The sequence below is a fragment of the Thunnus maccoyii genome, chromosome 9 (genome assembly GCF_910596095.1).
Source record: "Thunnus maccoyii chromosome 9, fThuMac1.1, whole genome shotgun sequence".
Classification (NCBI taxonomy): Eukaryota; Metazoa; Chordata; class Actinopteri; order Scombriformes; family Scombridae; genus Thunnus; species Thunnus maccoyii.
The window spans coordinates 26,340,788-26,365,084 of record NC_056541.1 but is presented as its reverse complement, the minus strand read 5'-3'; the positions used below and the strand labels follow the sequence as shown (position 1 = coordinate 26,365,084).

Here is a 24,297-nt window from a genome sequence, read left to right as displayed (position 1 = left end):
TCATGGCTGACTGTGTTCCCCAGAGCGTGAGAGAGAAGCTTATCATCTGTCTCTTCATTTCATGCCCTGTAGCAGACAGTCTTCAGCGATGGAACAAACTCTGAATGTAGCCACCATTGACACACCTTTATTGCCACACAGGAGACATATAGGGGAAGCGGCAGGCACATATTTAATCATCATATTCAAAAGGAGTTTCAGGTGTGATATTCTCAAATTTTAACCTTTCCGCTGCAGCATTTTCAGGATAAGGTGAGCTGGCTACAACTTTAAAATGTGCTGTAAGCTGAGATAACCTATCCAATATCGGTAACTAATGAGGCAGAAAGAGGAGCCGGTGCAGACAGACGCTATCATTTCAGCTCCATACGTTTTCTTGTGCAAGATAAGCTTTGTCAGAGGTCAGATACTGTGTGATAGTTTGACCAATTTCCAGCACTATTTCCGGCAATGGCTGTCGATTTGATGGCAGCTTGGATTGCCAGCCGTGGTGAATGAGCATCTGCAGTGCTTTTGGCTCACAGGGGAAATCTGTTTTGGGCTGCCTGGAGTTGGACTGCCAAGCACTTTTACTCCCGGTGAGAAGATTGCTCTCATGTTTTATTGAACGTTGCCCCCGGCACCTCTCATCCTTGACAATCTGATTCCACCAAGGTCCACCTCATGACCTTAATGTTCAACCAATGGGGTGTTGCAATTCACTCACAATGACCCGTCCATCAACCTCATCAGCCTCATAGGTCCTTTGGGTAGCATTTATGGGCCACTCTCAAAGTAGATTAATATCTTTGCTGCCTGCCTGTATTGTACTTAACTGTCCTTGCACTTAAATAACCTGTCATCTTTGCCCTTTAGTTCACTCGCCCGATTACAGACAAGGCTAGACATCACTTTATCATCTATTCTTGGTTCTCTTTCACTATTAAAGTGCGCAGCCAACAACTTCCTCATACTGAGTATGTACATATCCTTTTGGCAAACATATTAAATTGGGTCAAGGCCTCTCAGCTTGCCAGCAGCTGAAATAAGAGTCTGTCTAGTCTCCTTGTCTGACCTCTAGAGCTGTCACCCAAACTGCATTGTAGTGGAGATTTAATCCACCATAGTTGTCATAGAGCCAGTGATGCTTTCATAAAAAACAAACCCAGTCCTCTATTATTCATTTTACCTCTTAACCTCTACACAGTTTCAACAAAAAAGGAAACATAGAGGGGAGAAGGAGCTATTCCTTTAACCCCCCCCAAATGGGAAACTTCTCTTTGAAGGATTACTGTATGTTAATATAGAAATAAATGATAAATGAATGAGAAAAATGGGAGGATAATAATGAGTATTCTATGAAGCATCTATACTTAATTGAGGCCTGGATACTGCATCACTGATTTTATTTCCTCTAAACCTCCTTAAGATAACTAAACAGGAGATTAATGAGAATATTAATAAAATATGAGGAGCAACAAATGACGTTGTAGGAGAAAAACTATTTGATAATTGCCTGAAATGTATTCTTTTCTTCTATTGACTTTAAAAGGAAACACATCTCCAGATGTCAAGATCTTATTGTCACTATTGGTAACATATTTCTAGGATAATTGTCAAGATGGCAGCCTCCAGTAAGAATTATTTGTCTCACAGAAACATCAAAGCTTCCTCATTAGGCAAAAAAGAAAATGTGAGAGGGAAGAAATGTTTGCATCTTTTATACGGCAACCAAACATGTGGTTTTCACCCAGTCAGATTCCATCTGGTTTGTGCTTTTTCAGACAGCTGCAAGGAGACACGTAGAGGTGACATCAGATTTTTTTTTTTGTCTTCAGAAATGTTTTGCCTCGGCTGAATGATCCTCAAGATCTTACATTTTTCACAGAAGTGTCATTACAGGAGGGGAAACAGAATGAAAACTTACTTAGAAAGTTGGATGATTTCTCTGAGTGAAAACATTTCTCCTATGCAGTGGTTCTGAAGAGCATTTGACTTCAAGAGACAGTTTTTGAACTTGATTAATAGTATTTACGTGAGATATCTTCTTGGATTGCTTAAGGATTTCAAGAGAGGCAACGTAGGCATATGCCAAAACTCTCAGTCACACGCATCTCAGATTGGATAGTGTAATTTTTTTACTCAAGAGATTACTCAGTTTCATTCAAAATGCAAACGATCCTCAGTTGCCCCGTGCATTTTTGTCATTTGTCAAGACATGTAAACATCAATTCAATCCTCAATCAAGTATGTGCTCCAATTTTCATGTAAAGTGGCTGTTGTTGCTGTGTTAACAGTTGTGTGCAAGCATACACTACAGTGTGCATTGGCTATGCAGAGGGCTGCAGAGCCCAGGCCTGCCTGCCTTGGTGTGTCTGATTTCTCTGTTGTGGTGGTGGGATTACTCTGGGGATTAGCAGGATACTGGCAGCACCCATCGATGGGACAGAGATGACAGTTCCCATCATGTAGTCTCCCGCTTCAACCCCTCACTACTCTCCGGTCTTAAAGCGGCACAAACAGCAGATTACATGAGTACAACAGCAGGGGAAGAAGTCACACATCACACAGTGGAGATTAGGCTGAACAAACTCTTCTTCGGCTGCCTGGGGGTATTCAGCCCAAACATGGAGAGCTGTTTCTCATGGCCCAGTTTGGGCTGGATTAGGAAGCTGTAGACAGCATTTCTCTGTACAAGAAATTGGAATAAACAACCATTGGTATGCTATTCAAATAAAGAATTGAGCTAAAAAAATAAGTTTGCAGTTGCAAGCATCACTATTTAAACTCTTGCTTGTAAGAATGCTAGCAGGACTTTCATCTCTAGTTGCATGGCTAACACTTCTTGAAATGATCCCAGTGCACACTCAGAACCTCTACAGCCTGTAAATCATCTATCACAGGCAGCTTATGGTCAGAATCACCTGTATACTCAGTCATAATGACTGTTTGCAGCTAGCTCCTGGTGACATTGGTGCAGAGCTAACCTGTGTGCCTCTAGGACCCTGGGGAATAATAAGACTTGGTGTATTTTAGCCATCTGAGTTTTTGTTTGTTCAGGTCTCTGCTTTATACCTTTCAAGTTTTACAGACTCGCTATTAATGTTTGGAGAGCAGCTTGTGTGGGAGTGCAGTGGATGCTGTACAGGCATGTAATAGAAAAAGCCTCCAGTCGCCTCCCTCCTATTAAGGACACAGAAACCATTTTCTCTTGTCATTTAATAGGTAGAAGCTTCCAGCAAATATCAAAGATTTGCCTATCACTGTTTTATCCACTGAAGAACATAATGGAAAACTGTGCCTCAGTCTTATAAGCAGAGGGCTCGTTATTCATTGCAGTTTGAACAATGTACACTCTTTGAAGGTTTATCGGGTGGGAAAGTACAGATCGAGCCTGCTGCAGGTGGGAGCATCCCTAACTGTAATTGCATGTAGCTGACATGGTTTTAAGAAGACTGTGTTTGATCTGCAGCTTTAGTGGGCGTAGTCTGACTTGTCAAGTATCGTTCCTATTCTTATTCGCATTGCAGTTTTATGTGCAGTTTGTCCCAGTGTGCGATCATAGCTACCACCATGCACCTGCAAAATGCACAAGGCCTTCCACCTCATCTGCACTTTATTATCAAGCACTTTCTCTCTGAAATGTCCCCATCGATGAGCACAGTTTGCTCTTAAGTCCTGTTTATTCTGGACAATTGCCTGCAGAACAGTAGAAAAGCACTTCAGAAAAATAATAAATAGTAAAAATCAACGTGATGCCAGGGTTCTTATGAGTTAATTAAACACCTTCAGCAGATTTGAATATTTGAGCCATATTTGTAGAGGTGTTGATGTTGTGTTATTTATTCAGTGAGAAATGATAACACTTGCTAACTCAAAATAACTGTCAGTTCAGTTAAACAATCAGTTAAATAAAAAAACTTGAAACTTGCTGTGAACACAACTTTGAGGCTAGTTAGGGCCAGGATAGCTTCATGATTCATTTACGAGATCAGACCAAATCCATGCTTCACAGCAAACACTAGCACAGTGTTGACTTTTAACACTCTCAGAGTTAAATTGCAAGTTAGTCTTCAATAGGAGATATTTATATTTAGGTGTACTAAACTCTTTCCCTGAGACATTAAGATTCATTATTTTCTAATAAGGCATTCTTTCTAAAGCATTTATAGATGTGACTAATGGCTTTATTTATGGTAAATAAATAATTTACTAATGCTTTATATATTAGTAATAAACTGTAAATAAGAAAAAGACTGACAATCCTACTGAAATGTGTTTATTTAGTTCTTTATTCCATCAGTTTGATCACTTCCTTTCTGGAAAAGTGGTGCAGACCATCAGAAACCCATCCATGAAAAAAAACTTATCAACATTTACAACTGCAGACTTGATGGCTTATTTAAAAGGGAAACATCATAATCTTTTTATCATTGACTGCTGACATGATTGTAAAATGGAAAATAAGGAACTCATGAGACTACCAACTTGACTGCATTGTCACCAAGTAGAAACACATGGCACCCATGTTATTATTTAATTAAATGGAACATTTTATAGTGAACACTAACACACACTGCAGAACAACAGGAACTCATATACGACCAGCAGAGACAGTGAAAGACATACAAGAGCATGCAGGTAAGTCAACACTTATACACACATAAATACCTGCAACTCCATTACATTCAACCTTCAATGGTTAGTAACAATGCTATTGTAAAGATATGTAAATTTTAGTGCACTCTCTTTCTGAGTTTGCAATGAAAATGAGAATGGGAACATTAGAGTGTTGTGTGTGGCTAAATGCACCTCAGCAGAAGCTACCTCTATCTGTCAAACAGAAGGATGATGTACATTGGAAACACATTCCCTTTCCTCGTGGCACTCACATCTATCACCAGTTTATGGCCACTCTCCCCACTCTAGCACATCTCTGCTGTGACATCTATCTATGTCAGCATCCCAACTTGCATATCCGGAGGCCTGTGTTGTTTCTCTGTCCTTTAAGTGTTCATCACATATTCTTGACAGGTTTCACCATATGTTTGCTCTGCGTCTGTGAGCTACTCTGGGTGCTTCTTATAAGGAATTGATGGAGGAAGGTCACAAATTTTAGGCTTTTTTTTTATTTTTTAGACAGCGTAATGTCATGTTAAATGATGGGTGAATGCATGACACTGGTGACTAGTGATTCACCTTATGTGCTACATCAGCTGACTAAAAAGGCTGTTTCCTTACAAGAGCACACCTGTGATATTTTAATAAAGATTCGTTTGAGAGATTACTCAACCATTCAGCTGTCAATTCCTTGAGTCAAACCTGTCTGATTTACATAGCAGAGGAAAAAATGTGGTTATGTTTACTTTCAGCTATTACGTCCTTATGAATATCATTAAATATTTGTGCTTGTATGCATGTTTTACAAGTATTCATGTCCTCCTTATACACTCGCAAATTCTATGTTTGTGAGTATGTATGAATATGCATGCATGTGTGTGAATACTGACTGATTTATGGCTCTATGTGCACTACTATAACAACTTCAGCACCAGTTTTGGGGGGTAAATCCTCTCAGCCTTTCTTAATACGTAGCGTTGCTGGCAGTTCCTCTGTGTGTGAGGAGCAGGTAAATAGGAAAGGATCTAAATTATCCTACGGCAGAACTACAGCATACTGAAGCAACCACAACACACAGATGCTGTTGCTGCTGCTGTTTATCACAGTGCTGCAGTGCCAGGGAGGAGCTCAAGTAAGCTGACAGTGTGAGCTAGTGGCAACTTCCTCGTTCCTTGTGATTACGTGAGGTTTGGTCTATGTGTTGATATGTTGGTTAATCCTCTTTATTAGTCAATGAAGCCCAATTTACCACTACAAGTCTTCCAACAAGTTATTTTGTTGGAGTGAAAGGAGTCAATATCTTCCATCTACTATTGAGTTGTGAATATATACACATGACTCTGTTTCTGGAGAATATGAGGCTTTTTTTTTTTACCCTTTTCCCCCACACACGCAAGTACAGACTTTACAAAAGTGTTAGCATCCCTTTCACGCAGCACCTGCGCAGAAAACTATCATGCATGAATTTCAATTCCACTCTTCTGTTCATCAGGTTAATAAAATGAGCTAAAATGAGTTGAAAACCTGAAAATTTCTGATGCAACTGGCTGCAAGCAACAATAGTCACTCACCTTTGCTTTACTGACATGTAAACTCCTCTTAACCATCAGAGGGCACTAAAAATCCACCTGATGCTCTCAACTATTCAGAGCCCACTGGAATCTAAGTGTCACTGTAACTAAAACAGATTTATTGTTTTGACAGGCAACATGCAAAACACTTAATGTTCGCAGGTTTGGTAATACTAATTCCACTTTAATCAATCTCTAAATTTTGAATGAACTGTTCTAATGAGGTACGTGTGATGCAATAATGTCCTAATTAGTCTGAATTTCCCTGGTTGAATTTAAACTGTGATTATTACAGTACAAGCATTGCACCATCCAAGGTCTGACAATGTTGCAATACATTGACTCTCTGTGCAGAATATTATCCATAAATATTCCATAATTTTTGGTGAGGAATAATAAACGTATACATTATGTATTTGTCTGCCTATATTTTCTCTGACACTAATAAAAAAGTTATTAAAATCAATAAGGAATACATTTCTGAATAGAAAATTAATACCATCACAAGAGGAAAATTATCAGTTTGAAAAAAAAAAAGTGTTCTACTTTTAGAATCTTTTTAATTCAAGACATCATCCTCATGATATTTGCATTTGTTTGATTCTTCTTTCAATGGTCCATTCCAACATTTCCACACCACAAAGACACGTGAGAAGATAAAACCGAGAAGTGGCTTTTTTCTATGTCAATATACAGTGAAGTCCCACATTAACAGATTAAGTGATCAAAAATCAGTAGACACTAAAAACGTGATATGAACGTGATTGATAATTTCTTCTGACATCAAACCAACGCAGGGTTAATCCTACAGTACCAGCTGCGTACTGGACGTGGCTTCCTGAGCGGATGAACAGTGACAGATGATGAGTTTAGTGCCCTGAGGATTGCGCACAAGACAGTCAGTGATCTGCTAACAGCCGTTTAACACCGCAGATTCCCAGCAGCGGTGGCAGACTGGGTCACTCACTCAATCTGGAGGACTTGTTGAGATAATTCCCTTAGAGGGGTAATATTGATCTAAACTGAACTCTCTCCGTCGCGTATTTTTGAGCTCAAGATTCCCACATCTTCTAACCGCACACAAAGTCTTCAGGAGAGACATCTCCAGGCTTGTTACGCACAACTTTTACGCACAACCGTGGACCTGCCGATGAACAGATATCGATGCGCTGTCCTGGTCACCTGCAACACGGACTACACTCCAACTTGTACCCCAACAGGTGTGATTATGTTAAGTGTGCGAACTGCAGAAATGGATGAAACGATCCGCTCCATACTCTGCTGAAACAAGAGCAAACCACGGACACTGGGAACTTGCCTGGAACAACGAGCCGCACCGGGTGCCAACATGAGCCTTTACTGCCAGAGCTGGAGGATCTTACAGATAATATTTGTTACAATTATAGCAGTTCTCACACAAGGTAAGTAGCCTTGGAGTAATAGCTTGGTTGTTTTGATGTATTTGAAATTAAGAATGCCAGTCAGAGACCAGCTTACAGCGTGCAAAAGTGCAATGAATTAACTTAAAGCCTCACTGTCAGCGTTTGAGTATACATACAGTGTCTCCAGTGTATTTAATGATAACAGTTGGAAACAAACTAGCAATTAGAATTAACTGCATGTCCATTGTGTGCACATGCTACTGAAGGAAGGTGGGTCTTCTCTCAGCAATGCCATGCCAGCAGTAAAACAGCCATCTCCACAAGTCTGAATAATAGATAAATGTCCTCATTTGTGCCACAAACTTACATCTTGCTCCACAGTGATACAGCATCCCAGTGAGCCTAACATGAGCATATGTGTCTTTCTTGTGGCAAAGGGGTGTAACAGCAACGAGTGGGATATTAAACATTTAGGAAGAAATTGGTGAAGAGTGAAAGACTTGATGGGTTTATATTACAACTTGAGCCATGCTTTAATGCTTAGCACTTTGCTTTTCTCTGGGAAGTATTACTTTCCTCTATAGATGTCTGCCAGAAAGCTGGGGCACCCCATTTCCGCACACAGTAAAGCAAACAAGAAACAGGCAATCTAAATTTTCAACTTTGATAATGAAAAAGAAAAAAATCACACCACAAAGGCATTTATTGTAAAGCCTATAATTGCCTCATAGGCGGCTATTTCCAGGGAATGCAATCTGGCTGATATATTCGGATAAGAAGATGACAAAAAATGGAGAAATTGTGATAAAACAGATTTTTTTAAAGCAGCTTTTAGAGTCTCATTGGACATAGCAATCCCTACCAATCACTGCACAAGCTTAAGCTTCTCTCAGTCTCTCCCCCCTCTCACTCTCTCTCCTTATCTTCTCCACCCTCTCGCTATACCCAGACCCTCAGAGCATTACAGGCTATATGATCAGTACTACATCATCTCTGTATGTTTGTATAAAGCACTTCCTATAGCAGATGGGGGTATAATGCTGTCAAGTGAACTTTGACTACACAAGGAGATTTTACTGATAAGAACTCTTGTGGTCTAACTTTTTATCCTGGAAAGTGTTTATAACCAGGCCTATTTTGCAGCTTGGCAGCACATAAGTCACTGTCATGACTATACAGTACATGGCACAACAATAAATCAGTGAAATTGTTTTGATCTCGGAGCATATATACACTGCCAGATAAAAGTTTTTGAACTATTGTTTTAGCATTTATGGTTAAATGTCATGCATTGTTCTCATGGTAATTAACCTAAAATTAGTATTAAAAAAGTACACATTTAAAATTGGTATAAGGGAAGACATTTTTGTGAGTTTTCATTTAATTGGAACTACAATATTCCAATTAGGCACCCGTGACAGACAATTTTGGATCCAAGTTTTTCCCATTTTCTAAGTGCCCTTTGATAATTAACTACAGTACTCAAAGATATATAAAAAAACCAACCTTTTGCCACTTTTTTCAAAATCCTGAGCATACCAACATCTTGTCTTTCCATTGTTGAGAGCTGTTGATTACCTCCCAAGATGACTGTTCAGTGTCTAAGTGTCCCACAAAAGACTCAAATCTTTGCATTAAAGGACCTATTCATCAGCAAGCTGTCAGATCTAATGGGGCTCTTTACTGTTACTGTTCCTGTCCAATCATCTACTAAAGATAGATGATTGGAAAGGTCAGCCAGCCATGAGATAAAAACACACAGAAAATGTCTCCCACAGGTGCTTAATTAGCGTTATTAGCATCTGGGCAATTGCCAACACTTTCTAATTGTGGCAGTGACCCATATGCTACATGTGCGACCAAAAATGTTTCCATATACATTTGTTCAAAAACATTTGATAGCATAAAAGAGATTGTTTGAGACACAGTAATCTTTCAATTGCTGATTAAAATGCAGACATTCATTGTCGTGTTCTGTGATGCTATTGGGAGTCAACTCACTTCTGCAAGCTGTTTTGCACATATGGTAAAAGTCATTACTGCACATCAGAATTCACAGTGGTTACTCGAGCTTTGTGCATTTTAATAGAATAATACAAAGATTGATTGCAATTGAAATATTGCTAAAAGACAAGCAGACTGAAAAGAAGTAATCTTACATGCCTATGAAAATAATTTAACGCAGGGCTGTAGGACAAACTGCAGGGCAAAATATAGCTTTATATCTAGATATAGCAATGTTATTTGTATTAAAACTGGTGATGGAGAACATTATTTTCAAATTAATCTGTAATATTTAAAGGTATACTATGCAGGATTTTCCTAAAAAAAACAATGTATATACAAAAATAATCCCTCTCAATCATCACTTATGTGTCACTAGAAGTACGTGACAGTGTGTTTATCTATTTTTGTTGTGTTCAGGGTGCTTCTAGGCATCAACCTTTGGGCAGTGGGTGTGTAGCCCTCAGCCAATAACAGTGTGCAGGTTTGAGGTCGAGACTTGTAGCGTAGCAACAAGGTTACATCCCTGTCTCCGTCTCTCTCCTCTGCTCCGCTCTGCCCTCTGTCTCTGTGTCTTGGATGTATAAAGAGCTGGAGGTCTGTGTGTCTGCTCGACTGAGGGCGGGGCTCAGCTACACACACGCAGAGCAGAGAGGCCACAGTGGACAGGATGAAGCTCTGCATTCACACAAAATCCAGCAATGTGGCATCTTCTCGCAGGGTTGTGCGGAGGTGTAGGTGTGTTTATTTATGCTTTAGAACCTAACCACTGTGAAACAATCAGAAAATAACATTTTACTTACTCACTCTCTTTATTCACTCGCTATCTTGCTCTTCCACCGCTGCTCTCTCTTTCTCTTGCTCGGGGTGGAGGGCCCAACTTAAAGTGCTGTGTGTTTACAAACACCAACCGACAAATCCTGCATAGTACAACTTTGAGCTCTGTAAGTAAACGTACTTACATACACCATAGAGCAGATCTCAGTTACAGAACTATACTTCAAAGTGCCACGATTACTTTCTATTTTCGTTTTACTGCAAGACAGCAAAGCTATTACTGGACTGTATTTGTTTCATACAAGTGGCCAAACTAAAAACACAGCATGACTGAGGGATAATGCACACATCAGAAGCTCTATTTCAAAAAGTCACACATCCATTTTGGAAAGGAGATCCCGACCTGAAATTAATTTTCTGCTGTTGCGGTTGCTCAAATTCAGTTTTAGTTTAAAATGGTTTGTTAAAAAAAAAACAACCAACAACTCATAAATCTAATTTCATACAGAGAGCATTTTAATTTGTAAACAGAGAGGGATCAACAAAGATTTAATCAACAACACATGTTTTAAGCCTGGCATAAAGGGAATATTCAGGTTTTTTTTAAAGCACACACGAAAAAAAGAATAAAGCAACAATGCCAGGCATCGAACTTGTTAAGTCTACAGGAGAGCAGTCTTGAAGATGTGGCTTTTAAAGGCAGTTGTAACATCTGCATGGCAACACTGATGCTTTCTGACTCAGCCAAGGAGGAAGAGAAGCTCAGGGTCTTCAAAAGAAGTGATTTGAGAGGCTGGAACAGCTGGTGCAGCGGATTTGCTCTCATGTTTATCAGTTGAAGGCAGGACTCTTATCATGATGAGAGGACCACAGAAGTACAGTAGAGTTTTGCCTACATTGGTTACTTGTTAAATATTCATAATATTGGCAAAGAGGGATTCTACGTTATATTGCTAGCCTGTCATGTATCAGAAACAAACAAGGCCTGCTACTATATTCACAACATACAAATCTGCTGTGTGCTCTGTATGACTAATGTAATGGTTTTCTTTGGCTTTCATGAAAAAGAAAACATGTAAAATAGTGGGAAGAGCACAGATGACCCATCAAACCCAACTGTAAAGGGATGAGCTCGCATGTGAAGTACTTTGTTGCTACATTGGCGGTGCACTCTCCCTCCTGGAGACAGTGAGCCAGTTTATATTCACTCCAGCCGGAGCTGCTGCCAGCTCTGGTATTAAACAGCACATCTGTCACTGTGGCCACTGGTTGGCTAAGCCAGGACAACCCCATTCCCAGCTCCAGTCTCAGCCTCATGCAGTTTGTCGCCCACATAGCGAACATGACTGACACTCATGTCTGTTTCTTCAAGAGAGAGAGAGAAAGAGAGAAATGCCATTGTCTTCCTCTAAGGGCTCCTGGGTTGACATGACTGTGACACATACAGTATAGTCGTTGCAGTGTGAACTGTCAGACCATCATGACAGGCTCTTTGCTGGGGTGTATGAGTGGAGATGAAAAGCAGAAGAGACCATGATAGACCGACCCATCAAATGCCAGCAACCATGACCGACATGATGACTGATTTTGACACAGAAAGGCTCTAAGCTGTCCTTATTAGATAAATGATAATTATTAATTAAGTGACAGACACTCTATCTGGCATCTTTTGTCAAAATTTCACAAATGCATCTTACACAACATTGTTCATTTGATATACTATGCAGCGTGATGATGGTTTCTTTAGGTTTGAATTGCTCTAATGCTGTTTTTCACTATGAATGCCATGTTTAGTACGGCTTCATCCATTTTGTTATAATCTCCAGGGTAAACACCAGTGTTTTTTTGTCCTTAATTCACCAAGGAGGGCAATTAGCCATGAGATGAACAGTGCATACTCAGGTCAGCTGCCATAATCTTTATAATTCTATCAAAATAGATGTTTAATGAGGACACATGATGGCCGGGTGACCTCTGCCTCTCATTTCCAATGAGGCAAACACTCACCATCAAGCTTTTAAACCAGATCAGGGAATATTTATGCTGTCAGTTTGTTTTTACTCACTTTGGTCGCATATAAAAAGGTCATTCTCTGCTGTGTGTGATCAGTATTTAACAGTCAGCCAGTAATCCTTGCAATCATTGTAGTGGTATACTGCACCACAATCGACTAATACATAAATGCATATCTTACTGAATATACAGTTCATCAGATATGTTTCTGTTTCAGTTAGCTAAATATTCTCAGTTAAATCTGGTGTTTTACTTCACGTGATGCTGCTCCACTGTTCTTGTTTTTTTTTTTTAAAGGAGGATCTGCTGGGTATTCACAGCCTGCTGACAATCTGAAAAGCCATTTTAATCCTACTTTTTGATGGTTGATTTCAACCTTGTGCCAGATGTATCAGATCCCACCTTTTCTCCCTATATAGAGAAAGCAGATCAACCATGTGAGAGATGAAACTGGGGCAGCAGAGAGGAACTATGGAAATACACACTGACAGGCACTATTTATAAGGGAAATTTCTCATTTTGAAATCTCTTGACAGCTATATTTTAGTAACCAAGTAAACATGTTTTTCTTTTTTTAAAGTTAATTCTATATGAAATTAAGTAATCATTAATAAGTTATATTCTCTTTTTGTGACATGGATATTATTAAGCAAAGCCACAGAGTTAAACTGCTGCTACGTGCAAGTACTTGCTGTTTTTCATTTCTGACTGCTGGCTCACAAACTAAAACACTCCCAAGCTTCTCTTGTTGTAATTTACATTATTTCACCTATGTGCTCTCTTACAGGAATTTTAAGATTAAGCTCAGAGGCCTTTTAGTCTAATACTTTGATGCCCCATTCAGTTGATCAGTTGACCTCGGCTGACTTTTGTGCTCAAGTGTTAGTTCCTGGAACACTGCTGGTATTTTTCACAGTATTTTAGTCTCAGATGTAGCAGAGAACTGTATTCCTTAGTTCTGTTTCTGTGTTAAGTTGGCTTTAAGTTGCTAGGATATGTGATACTATGATATATTCTGATGGTCTGTAACAAGCCAAGTGTAATTTTCTGTTTTCTTACAGACCTGAGCAGTAAAGAACTGACTGACAGTAAGAGCCCAGTGCCTTTCCCCGTCTTCTTGCCGGTCACCTATGAGGTGCGGGATGCTGACTACCTCTTCCTAAAGGAGGCCGGGCAGGACTTCATGAGGAACTCCAGCATGCAGAGTCACACGCAGTCCTTTGTTATCTTAAGAGCCAGCCGCCAGCCTGCTGTCAACGCCAGCTATGGCACTATGTCCACAGAGCAGCTCGTGCCTCTAGATCTGGTCCAGTCTGTGCGGCTCTTCAGTGCTCCAGAGGTCTTCACGTTTAACTGGAAAATCCAGGCCTTTGTGCTGACCCCTCGGGTTTTCTCCTCCAAGCCCAAAGTGCGGGTGCTCTTCTATATAGCAGGGAGAGACTGGGGCAGAGGGGAAGGAGGTGTGGATGAGCTACCGTGTGTGACAGTGTATGCTTTCTGGCAAACCCAGGAGGTGAGGGGTTCCTGTGCCATGGGAGGCGAGAGGGGAACCTGCATGGCTGAGCTGGCACCTGCGCCTGGCTGGTTTGCTCCTGGTTCAGAGGGCACCAGCAGGGAGAGGCAGGACCCATCTACTGGGAACCCCGTGGAGCTGTACTACCAGGCTCAGCCCAAAGTCAATGGGAAGTGTAATTCTCTGGATGGAAGCCGCTGGGGGAGCTCACAACAGCAGGCCGAGTATGTTCCTGTCACTCCCATGCAGAGGATTGGCAGTGTGCGTCTCCTGCAGGTGCCCAAAGGAATGGCGACTCTTTCTCGACTCAAGCTTGGCAATGCCATCGTAATTCGGACATCCTCCAAACCACTAAAGAAGACTGACATCGCCACCTTCTACATACTCATGGCCAGCTCTGCTCAGCTTACTAACTTCACTCTCAGGTAAGACTGTGGTTTCTGTGGTCAGCACTGATGTGACTGGCAACATGGTGGTGCCAATATTACCAAGTTGCAAGTGCAATTCTGTCATCACTTCAGAGGGCTCTGCAAATCAATGACGTTCAAGTTAAGTGGTCAGTAAGAATTCAGAATGGGGAATTGATTTGTTTCATTTCTTTATTTACACATATCAAAATTTTAAAAAAGATACAATATATGATTTGCAAGGAAATTTGAAGGAGAATTGCAGAAAAACCCTCCAGTGGCTTGAAAAGTGGCATTCTAAGGAGACAACAGCTACGTGTGGAGTAATTATGGAATTAATAATTGTATGCAAATATGTCATAAAAAAGGGGGGAAGGGTTCTTTTTAAGGAACAAATAAACCAATCTGGAGATGTATCACTTAATAAACACTGAGGACACCTAAATGAAGAAATAGAGGCTGAAAGGACTGTCTTCGATGTATACAACTTATTATTCTTAGAGCTTGTTTCTGAATATGGTATATGGGCTCAAGTTTGGTCTGATGAGTACTAGCCAAAGTTATATTACAATAATTAATATACAGATAAACCATAGAATAATAACATAGTGGCTACCTCAGTCTTGATTAAGGGACCTGTTTTGCCTAGTATATCTTTGCCATTTTCATGGTTATGGCCATGATATGAGGTTTCCAAGATAAGAATTCATCAAGCAGAACACCAAGGAATCAGGTAGAACACACATTAGTTACGGGGACGTTATCGATTACAATTTTAAATGAGGAGTTAAGACCAAAAAAGATGAAGCTTGTTTTTTTTAATGTTGATAGTTTCTTGGACTTAAACCAAATAGACAGCTTACTATGTTCTTCATTTAACATATTAATGATGGTGTCAGGATTTTTATGTGAATAGAAGACACTTGTCTCATCTACAAATAAAATTTTAGACAGCTTGTCTGAGACATTATAGAGGCCATTAATATATATCAAAAATAACAAGGGCCCAAGAATTGAGCCTTGTGGTACGCCGCAGAGTATGGCAAGAAAAGGAGAATTGGTTCCATTATAGGATACAAATTGCTGTCTATCTTTAAGGTAACTGGTGAAACAGAGCAGTGCATTGTTTTTTTACTCCAAGATGTGAAAACTTCTGAAGAAGAATATGGTGATTGACTGTGTAAAATGCCTTTGATAAGTCTAAAAAAATACCTATAGTGTTTTCCTTTCTATCTCTAGCTTTGTATTTTTCATTAATTAGATATATATATGTTGAATGTCTCTTTCTAAATCCATATTGATGTGTATATATAATATTGTACTTATTAAGATGTTCAATTAATCTTTGATAGACAAACCTTTCAAGTACTTTTGATATAGCAGGCAGGATGGATACGGGTCTCTAATAGTTGAAGACAGCTGGGTCATCTTCTTTATAAATAGGAATAATCTTGACTATTTTTAGTTCAGGAGGAACAATTCCCTTTTCCAATGAGAGATTGAAAATGTGAGATAGAGGTTTCACAATGTACTCATGTATGGATATCAGTAGTTTACTGTCAACGTTATCAGAACCTGAAGAAGAATCTTTTAGATTGATTAAGATCTCCCGTACCTCATCCTCTGTAACTGGTAAGAAATGAAAATTATCATTGATTGGAGAGTTCATAAACTGAGGAGGACTATGGTTGCTAGGTGGAATCTTGGAGGACAGAGGAGACCAACTTCTGATAAAAAGCTATTAAAATATTGGAAAAGTGCATGTAATAAGCCAGACACTGATGTAGGGAAGTTTTGGTAAAGGTGTCAGATTACTTGGGTAGAGATGATGTCATGATGGTTTGGTAGGGGAGAAAAAACATATTAAAAAGTAGTCACCATATGTATGGGGGTCCTGCTGGCACAGATTCACTCATGCTGTGTGGTTTCCGTCGTCTGCTGAGGCTATTGTGGTTTAACTACCAGTCTGTTGTAGTTAATGACAGCATAATTTCCTCATTCCCTGGCCTGTTTCATTGCTGGAATGAGGTCTGCTCTCTTCTTCCATAGCAATTCAGAGAAGTCCTCATTTACATATGTTTTAATGTTCTTGAGGTGAACTCTCACCTTGGCAAGTATGAGTTCTTTGTCTTTTTACCTTAAGAATTTCACTACAATTGGTCTTGCTTTTCTGCTTTGTTTCACATTTCCAGTGTGATGGGCTCTTTCAATTTCACTAGACTTTGGATCAATTTTCAGTTTGTTGTTTGAAAACTCTCTGACCTTCTGTTCAGTATCTGACCAAAACTCATTGGCATTGTCCTGTATCAGACTGTCAATAATTACATTGTTTTTGTCGACTCAGATTTTTGGATATGATTACTTTGTTTGCCGAGTTCATACACTGAAAGGACAGAGACTGCAGCTGCGAAAAGTTGTGAAAGTTGTGACTAAAAGTATCAGTTCTCTTCTTGCAGAAATCCGGCACCATCAAAGCTACTAAATGTATAATGATCATGGGGATTACCAGCATCAAAAGTTAGTGTAAGGCTCTGTTCTCATTTTTCAATGCATAATGTTCCTGTTTGATTGGAGATGAGAGCATTGGTAGTACCAGCCTAAACCAATACAGTTATCTTTCTAGAGGTCTCCATGACATCTTTAATAATGGAGGCTAATTTCATACAGAGATTTTTATCATGCACATTTCCAGGTCTATAGTTTTTATTCTGGAACTCCACTGGAATATCTTTGCATGATTCACAGTTCAAAAAACTCCCCTTAGCCCCTCAGCCGTTTTAGCTCCTGTCTCTTTAAGGCCCCCCCACCTGATGAATCCAATCTGTTCTGACTAGTTAGCTCCCGGTACCTCTCAGCAGACTTCCAGGCAACGTAAACTAACAATAGTAGTCCAATCATGGACAAGGCGAAGGCGAACAGTACATGGAACAACCTTAGCAACAAAGGCTATGGAACAGATGGCTGTTTGTGGGCATGTCATGTGCGAACAATCTGATGTTCGATGGAGAAGTAGAGGTGACTGCAAACGTTCAGAGCAGGCTTTTGACTTGAACAACATTAACATAGACATTTAACATAGACATCCAACATTATAACAACAAATAAATGACAGAAAATCACAAAAAGCACGTAGTGTCCCCTTTAATGAAATGTACATAAATATTTTCTTAAAATTAGTGCCTTAACCACGTGAAGTAAACTCATCTTTAGGCTTGATCTCTAACTTGTCATTCATTGAAGGAAAAAAAATACAAATGAACAAAAGAAAGAAAAACAAGACTTAGTCTTAGTCCTTTTTTAAGGTGAAATGATGCCACATGGGAGACTGGCACCTCAAAATTGTTTTTGAATTAGATGTCTCTATCTTGCTCCCACCATTTCACTGATGGTTTTCGTGGTCATTTGCAGCATAATACCTTTTGTTATCATCATCCAGACAGAGATCAAAGTGAACCACTTTGCAGCATAGCTACAGTTGTTTAGGTTATCTGTCAGAACAGACAAGTAGGGATTTATGCTAACTTGATTAGAGACTGATTTTTCTGTTATCATTCAAGACACTATCTGCTTTACTCCAAGCTGATGAATAATGGTCTATTGGGAGGTGTGACATGCGTTTTCCTTGTATATTTCAATTGTTTATTTGGTTTGTGTGTAGATTTGGATCATGAATACAGCATGTCATAAATCCTTCTTTCATGTGTGGTTTAGTTTGACCCTAGTTTGTGTATAAACTAGGGTCTGTGTTTGTTGTAATGTTGGGTGATGTCTGGTAAGGTGACCTGACATAAGACACAGGCTCAACAACAAAGTCCTCGAAGGCAGAAATCCAAGTGTTCTTGTTTCTGGACAGTAGTTACAGTCCTCCCAGGTAGCTTGAGAAACACTGTGGTGCACAATCAATACTTCCTGAAAAATAAATCATTTCTGAGTTACTTCCGCCTTGACGTGCCCATGCATGCTCCAGTGGAGGTGAGCAGGTGAGGAGACAGTCAAGAGGGGAGTCATGGATTATTTATTCCTCTTCCACCTGCTCCTGAATTCATTCACTTAGACAGTCACTTACTCAAATCAATTGTGAATGCTGGAATAGGTAAATATTGATTGAGCGGACAGCTGTGCATGGATGAACTTGTCCTCCTCTTCAGGTTTCAGACTTGAGTTAGCAGTAGGTTTTATAAATTTGTCTCAGGTTTGCTGTTATTTTATGGTGTGCTGAAACCCCCCCTGAAGAAACATGAAGGTGAGTGTGCCTTATCCGACACTTCATGCTTGTCTGGTTTGGACATTAAATTGTGCTATTCCAATAGCTGTGCATTCATGTATTTTATAGGGTAAGACCATGTATTTGAATTAATTAGTTGGTTTCGTTTTCTTTCTATCTTTAGATTTTTTTCTGAAGCAATGAAGCCAAAAGAGAAATCCTGATTTCCCCTCTTCATCCTGTCACTTTTAATCATTGCTGCTTTAATTCCTTTACTCAGTCCCACATGTTTCTGAACAAAAAGCAGATAGCTTTAATGTCTCTCCTCTCCTCTCCTCTCCTCTCCTCTCCTCTCCTCTCCTCTCCTCTCCTCTCCTCTCCTCTCCTTTCCTCTCAGCTACTGTCGCTTGGGTGGAAGATTGGCAATCTTGTTGGGAAGCTTCGTAGTAATTAAACTCACATGATGTGCAGTTATGTCAATACAATATATATTGAAAGAAAATTCCATTTTTTACATCCCATAAACATGACATAATACACTCACTGTTCCTCTAACTTACAGAGTAAGTATCACAGTGCTACCCTCCCCGAACTTATCAGCACATTAACAGGCCCTGTGCATCCAGTCCTCAACAGCTGTCTGTGTGCTTTATCACTGTCTGAATGTCCCATTAAGCTTTGCTTAATACTCTCTCATCAGCATGATAAACCTGTTATTGATGTCTATGGCTGGAGTCAAGGGACATTCAAATTTGAGGTCGATTGAGAAAAAGACAAGCCACACCTGTTCATTCCAGCAAAATGAACCTGTCATTCTCAGTGAGACTTTGATAAAGGTCATAGTTAAAGTATTGTACCTCCATTATCACACTATCCACGTGAAGGGCAATTAGATGATCCCTTTGGTGTTTGCTCAGTAAGTTGAATGGCATGACGTATGATTTTTTTGTTTTGTTCTCTTCTTAGTAGCTATTAAAAGTCAGCAATGACAGGCAATAGTTTGTCTTGTTCTATGGGTTTTAGTTACAGTAGAGACAGCATTGTCGCAATAAATAAACTTCTGTATCTACAGGACACTGTGTCAGTGAGCTCTTCAACCAGGGAGCCTAATCATTCATCTGTGTGTCAAATATGACTTTTACATCCATTTTACTGCTGTGGTGCCTGCCATCTGGCAGGAGTGTTGGCATGAGCTTCTCCCCAACTCCCTAAACTGCTCCATAAGTACGATAAGCACGTTGCTGATGGCTGGCCATCAGACTGGCTAAACGGTGGACATTTGCCTGCATAATTAACGATTGCATCTGTTTCCGATTGCACTGGGGTTCACCAGTGGTCCATGTGGCCCTGCAGTGATGCATTCACAAATCCAAGGATGGGAACACAAATTATATCAGGGAAGTAATTACAAACCCTATGTAGCATCTTGATATCAGGCTTGGTGATGAAATGCATCTGGGCCAGGCTGTCTAGCTCACACAGAGAATACAATCTATCTTGCAGGTCTTTGATCAGTCTCAGTCTCGGTTTCATTTTGTTGCGTATTTGCTGCTTTGTATTGTCTCACTGTTTTTCTTTCTTTTGTTGGCCATGGTTCTGTGATCTTTTAAATGTGTATAAAGAAAACTGCATTCCACAAATAAATAAAGGAAGGGAAGGCCAAGGGCCATGGGCTGCTTTGAGTATATTTGGAAGAGTGAGTATGTACGTATTTGTGCGCCAGTTCGCTAGTGTGCATATGTAGGATTTTCATGTGTGTAAGTGAATGTAAAAAGTGAAACAATAGTGCCACTCATGCCTTGCCTGGTCAGAAGTGAGATGGATGGCAGGTGCAGCACCTGAGAGCTGCTTTTCTCACACACTATCAGCCTCAGTCTCCATAGCCATCCATCTTCCCTGCCCTGGTGCTTCCCGCTGCCCGCTGCCTCCTCAGGGGCCGCTAACCAAAGCCATAGACACTGGTTCCTGCTCCCAACCACTCATAAGAAAAACCTCCTCCAGTCTCAAGGGCTTTTTTTCTTCTTCTTTTTTTTTTTTTTTTTTTTCTTGCACAGAGGGAGAGAAAAGAGGAAGAGAAGGGCTTCAGATAAGTCTTCTTGTTACTGTCACTTTTTATTAGTTAGACCCTGCTCCTCTCAGCTCAATACACAGAGGTGTTTCATCACAGCAGGGCATGTTGTTCAGCCATTACTAGATTAACAGTCCTCCTAGGTTTTCTCATTAATACACTGAGCGTGCCATCCTGCTTACTTCATTGATTATGCCGGATTAAAGTTTTTCCCCATTGGAAGCAAATTATCACGTTGCACTTATAATTCTCTACTGTCAGCATCTGTAGTGCAATTATGCATAAAAATAGGAACTGAAATGTTAGTTGAAATAGGCAGCACAATATTAAAACATTATTTTAAAACATAGTTATGTTAGTATAATAAAAAATATTGCCATTTTTGCAATAGTTTTTGATAAATATTGCATGTGTAATTTGTAATGTATTAAATATCAATGGTGTTTTATAAAAAAATATTTTCAGCACTTAAAGGGTTTAAACAAAATGTGAGAAGACGGAGAAAAAGAGACATTATGAATTATGAATATTGGTTAAAATAAAATGTTATCTTACATGCAAGTCTGCAAGGCACCAATGAAATAAACACAACTGTCTGCATTAGGAAGTTGCAATAAGCACAATCATTAAGTATTCTGAATATTTTTTTTCTGTGTAACTTAAATGTAAACAGTTGATTTGCAAAATGGTTGTACAACCGTGTGCCATATTTCATTTGATTGTATTGTTGTTAACAGGGGTTACAGGGTGCAGCCACTTTCCTTCTGGTTATCACTTCAACTTTCATCCAAATCACACAGCTGTAGCCCCTTTACATCAAACCCTCATGGATTTCTCTTTGCTCATTTAGCCCAGACTGAGTGTTTGTCTCCTGTGTTGTTTACTCTGCTGCCTCCCGGGAACCCTCTGACTGATAACGATGGACTAGCTACCTCTTTCTGCTCTCTACTGTCACTCACTCTAATGCACAGTACACAGAGAAGCTAGTCACCTTCATTTACTATACTAACACAGAACCCACAAAACACCTACAGCATTTGGTTCAAGTCGGAGTTTGCTGCAGGGGAAAATCTTCCATTTGTAAATTCAATGTATTCAGGCCGAGGCTTCAACACAACTGCCCAGTTTCCACTGAAGTGTGATTAAACTGTGTATTCAACCATGTGCAGTCATGACAAAAAGACTTGGAGGTTTTTGTTTTCCAGCCACTCATGGCACCAGATGAGTTCACCTTTTAGCCCTCCCTGGTTGAACTTTTGTTATGTAATCAGATAAATCAGCAGCTGTTGGAGTGTGCAGCTGGAATGGAAACCTGCTGTCTCCCCCCGGATCATCATGGCGCAAGATTAAAACCATTATTGAAGAAGACATTGCTCATTCCTTCTTAATCGTCACCTTTAACCTGTGAGCCCTTGAACTTTTAAGAGTGTCACAAATGCCGCAAAATGAGCCAAGTTCATTCATCCTGAGAAAGAAAAAGGGAGACCTTTCTATCTTGCGCTCCAGCGGTTTAGACAGAAGGTCAATTCAGACAGTGTGGCTACACAGCAGAAACTTCCATGCCAGGATTAGTGGCCACTTGAGATCTCCCTTACAGATAGAGAAGCTGCATGTGCAGATGTTTTCACAAAGAAAGGTTTTACAACCCAGTCACTCACAAACATGTGCACATAAATATACCACAAAACAATTAAGAGGTTATCTTAAATACTTCAATTAAGAGATAATGCATGTTGCTAGTCTGTTTTGCTTCTTTGTGCTGCACAGGGAGCAATGTCTCCTCTCCTTTTGCCTGACTTTTCCAAGTCCAACCCCCAACTCAAAGCAGGAGGAGTGCTCAGCATCAGATTGCTGTTGCTCCTATCATAGATTACACCTCCTCAGAGACTCGTAATGCGCTCAACACTTTGTGTTTATCTCAAAGATTCAGAGATAAACCACACAGCTTTGCATGCAGATGAAAACCAAAGAATTACATGAGGATGTTGTTCTGAACTATTTGAGGCAACTTGTCTGAGCTGTTACTGGCTATTCAGGGAGTCTTATCAGAGCTTTGAGTATATAGAATAAAGCAATATTTGTTGAGCGTATTTAGTATTAAGAGTAGAGTATGCATCCTTTTCCTGGCTTTACTTGATCGCAATTCTTGTAGAGGAATATCTCATTAACATTTGACCTACAGCAAGCTGCTTATAATGGGAAACCCCATGGGAAGGTTTCCATGTTCAGCTGCATAATGCACACCATTTACAAATTAGAGGCCAAGAAAACTAATGATTCATTATTGCAGGTTAAATAATGCGCACAAATAGACAAATAGGAAGACCGATGTTTTCTTTCCTGTTTCAAATGAAAGGGGTTTGGAATTGTAGTAGATAACAGATTTTCTACATTTTCTTTCACAGTTTCCTCCACTTTGTTTTTATTTGATTTACAAGTTATAGTGTAAAAATATTGTTTACTTAATTATTGTTTTATGTATAATATCAAATATATGAGACTATCTTTTTTTGGAAATCCTGAATTTATGGTAATAACCCGAACAGGTAGTTTGAATTAATAAATGGGGCTGGATTTCCTGACAATTCTAAAAATCTATAACTTAGTATATCACAGACAAATTCAAAAAGACATGAAAAAGGGATAGATAGAAATGTGTTTGGTTATTGATCACATTACATATCATTTAAACTTTGGGAAAATAACCATTTGTCGCCCCGAATTCCATTGCTTTGTTAATATGGTTCATTTTACATTTAGTACATACTTGACCTTTCGGTTTCTGATTTTTCACAGAGCGACAGTAAAGAAAGGTGTGACCTTTCGAACGGCAACACCCAGTAACTCTTTACTGTGGGACATCACTCTGGATATGGGTGCAGATGGAGCCATCGCTGTTATTTGTCAGAGGAAGGCTCCCATACCTGGAAAAAGGCAAGTCTGTTCTCTATGCATCATGTTATACCACTGTGTACTATCTATGTGCATCTTAATTGGCTTCAATTGCTATTGTTTGAATAGACAAACAGCACTGCTACAGCCTGAAGGGAATTTTTCATGTGTTGTTGGATGCCAGTGTCTCTAGCTGTTAAAAGTGGTACTCTTGTAATGTATATCCTGCAAAGCATATCGGTATTTGTCTCTGCACCTGTGGAGTAGAAGACAAACCACCTGCACCATGCCTGCCTGACAAGGGCTTACTGCAGAAGCACACTGTGCCGTGTCCTGGGAGGACATCTCTTATACTCTCAGAGCACGGGTTGCCTGCAGGTGCACCTGTAAAGCTGCTCCTTGTAAACAGCTATTGCTTTTCCCCCTTTATTGCACACTTCTCCTCTGTGCTTTAATCATTTGTAAACATTTACCAGATGTGCATGTCTATGCATTTCTAGCATGCAGTAAACATATTTTAACCTATGACTTCATAGCTTCAATCAATGCAAGGGGTTATACCAAACTGAAAAATACAGACTAATAGCCATTTCAAAACCTAAGACGTAAACTATTTACAAGATGTTTACAGGTTGTCCAAACTCAGACCTTTGGGCTTCTAAGACGTACTTAACTTGCCCCATAACCTCATTAAATGGGGCTACGCCCTTCCCCCAACAAGCAGCTTATCTCAGTTGTCCTTTCAAGTTCAGTTGAGTGCAGCTTTATTTTCATTGAACTGTGATGAGTTGAGTTCATTTAGATGTTTGGCCACATGCACGTGGCCCATGTCCCCTGAGATTACAGGACACCTTTTCTTTTTTTTAA

The 24,297-nt window shown here is 39.8% G+C and overlaps 1 protein-coding gene across 1 annotated transcript in view; it reads left to right on the top strand.

The window, feature by feature from the left end:
• LOC121903841 (transmembrane protein 132D) overlaps positions 1-24,297 on the top strand; it is a 40,061-nt gene that overhangs the window by 3,599 nt on the left and 12,165 nt on the right. The window contains exons 3-5 of the mRNA XM_042421234.1: positions 7,462-7,591; positions 13,408-14,284; positions 23,335-23,472. Of these exons, the coding sequence (XP_042277168.1) occupies positions 7,462-7,591; positions 13,408-14,284; positions 23,335-23,472 (1,145 nt within the window). The remainder of the gene's footprint in view (positions 1-7,461; positions 7,592-13,407; positions 14,285-23,334; positions 23,473-24,297) is intronic.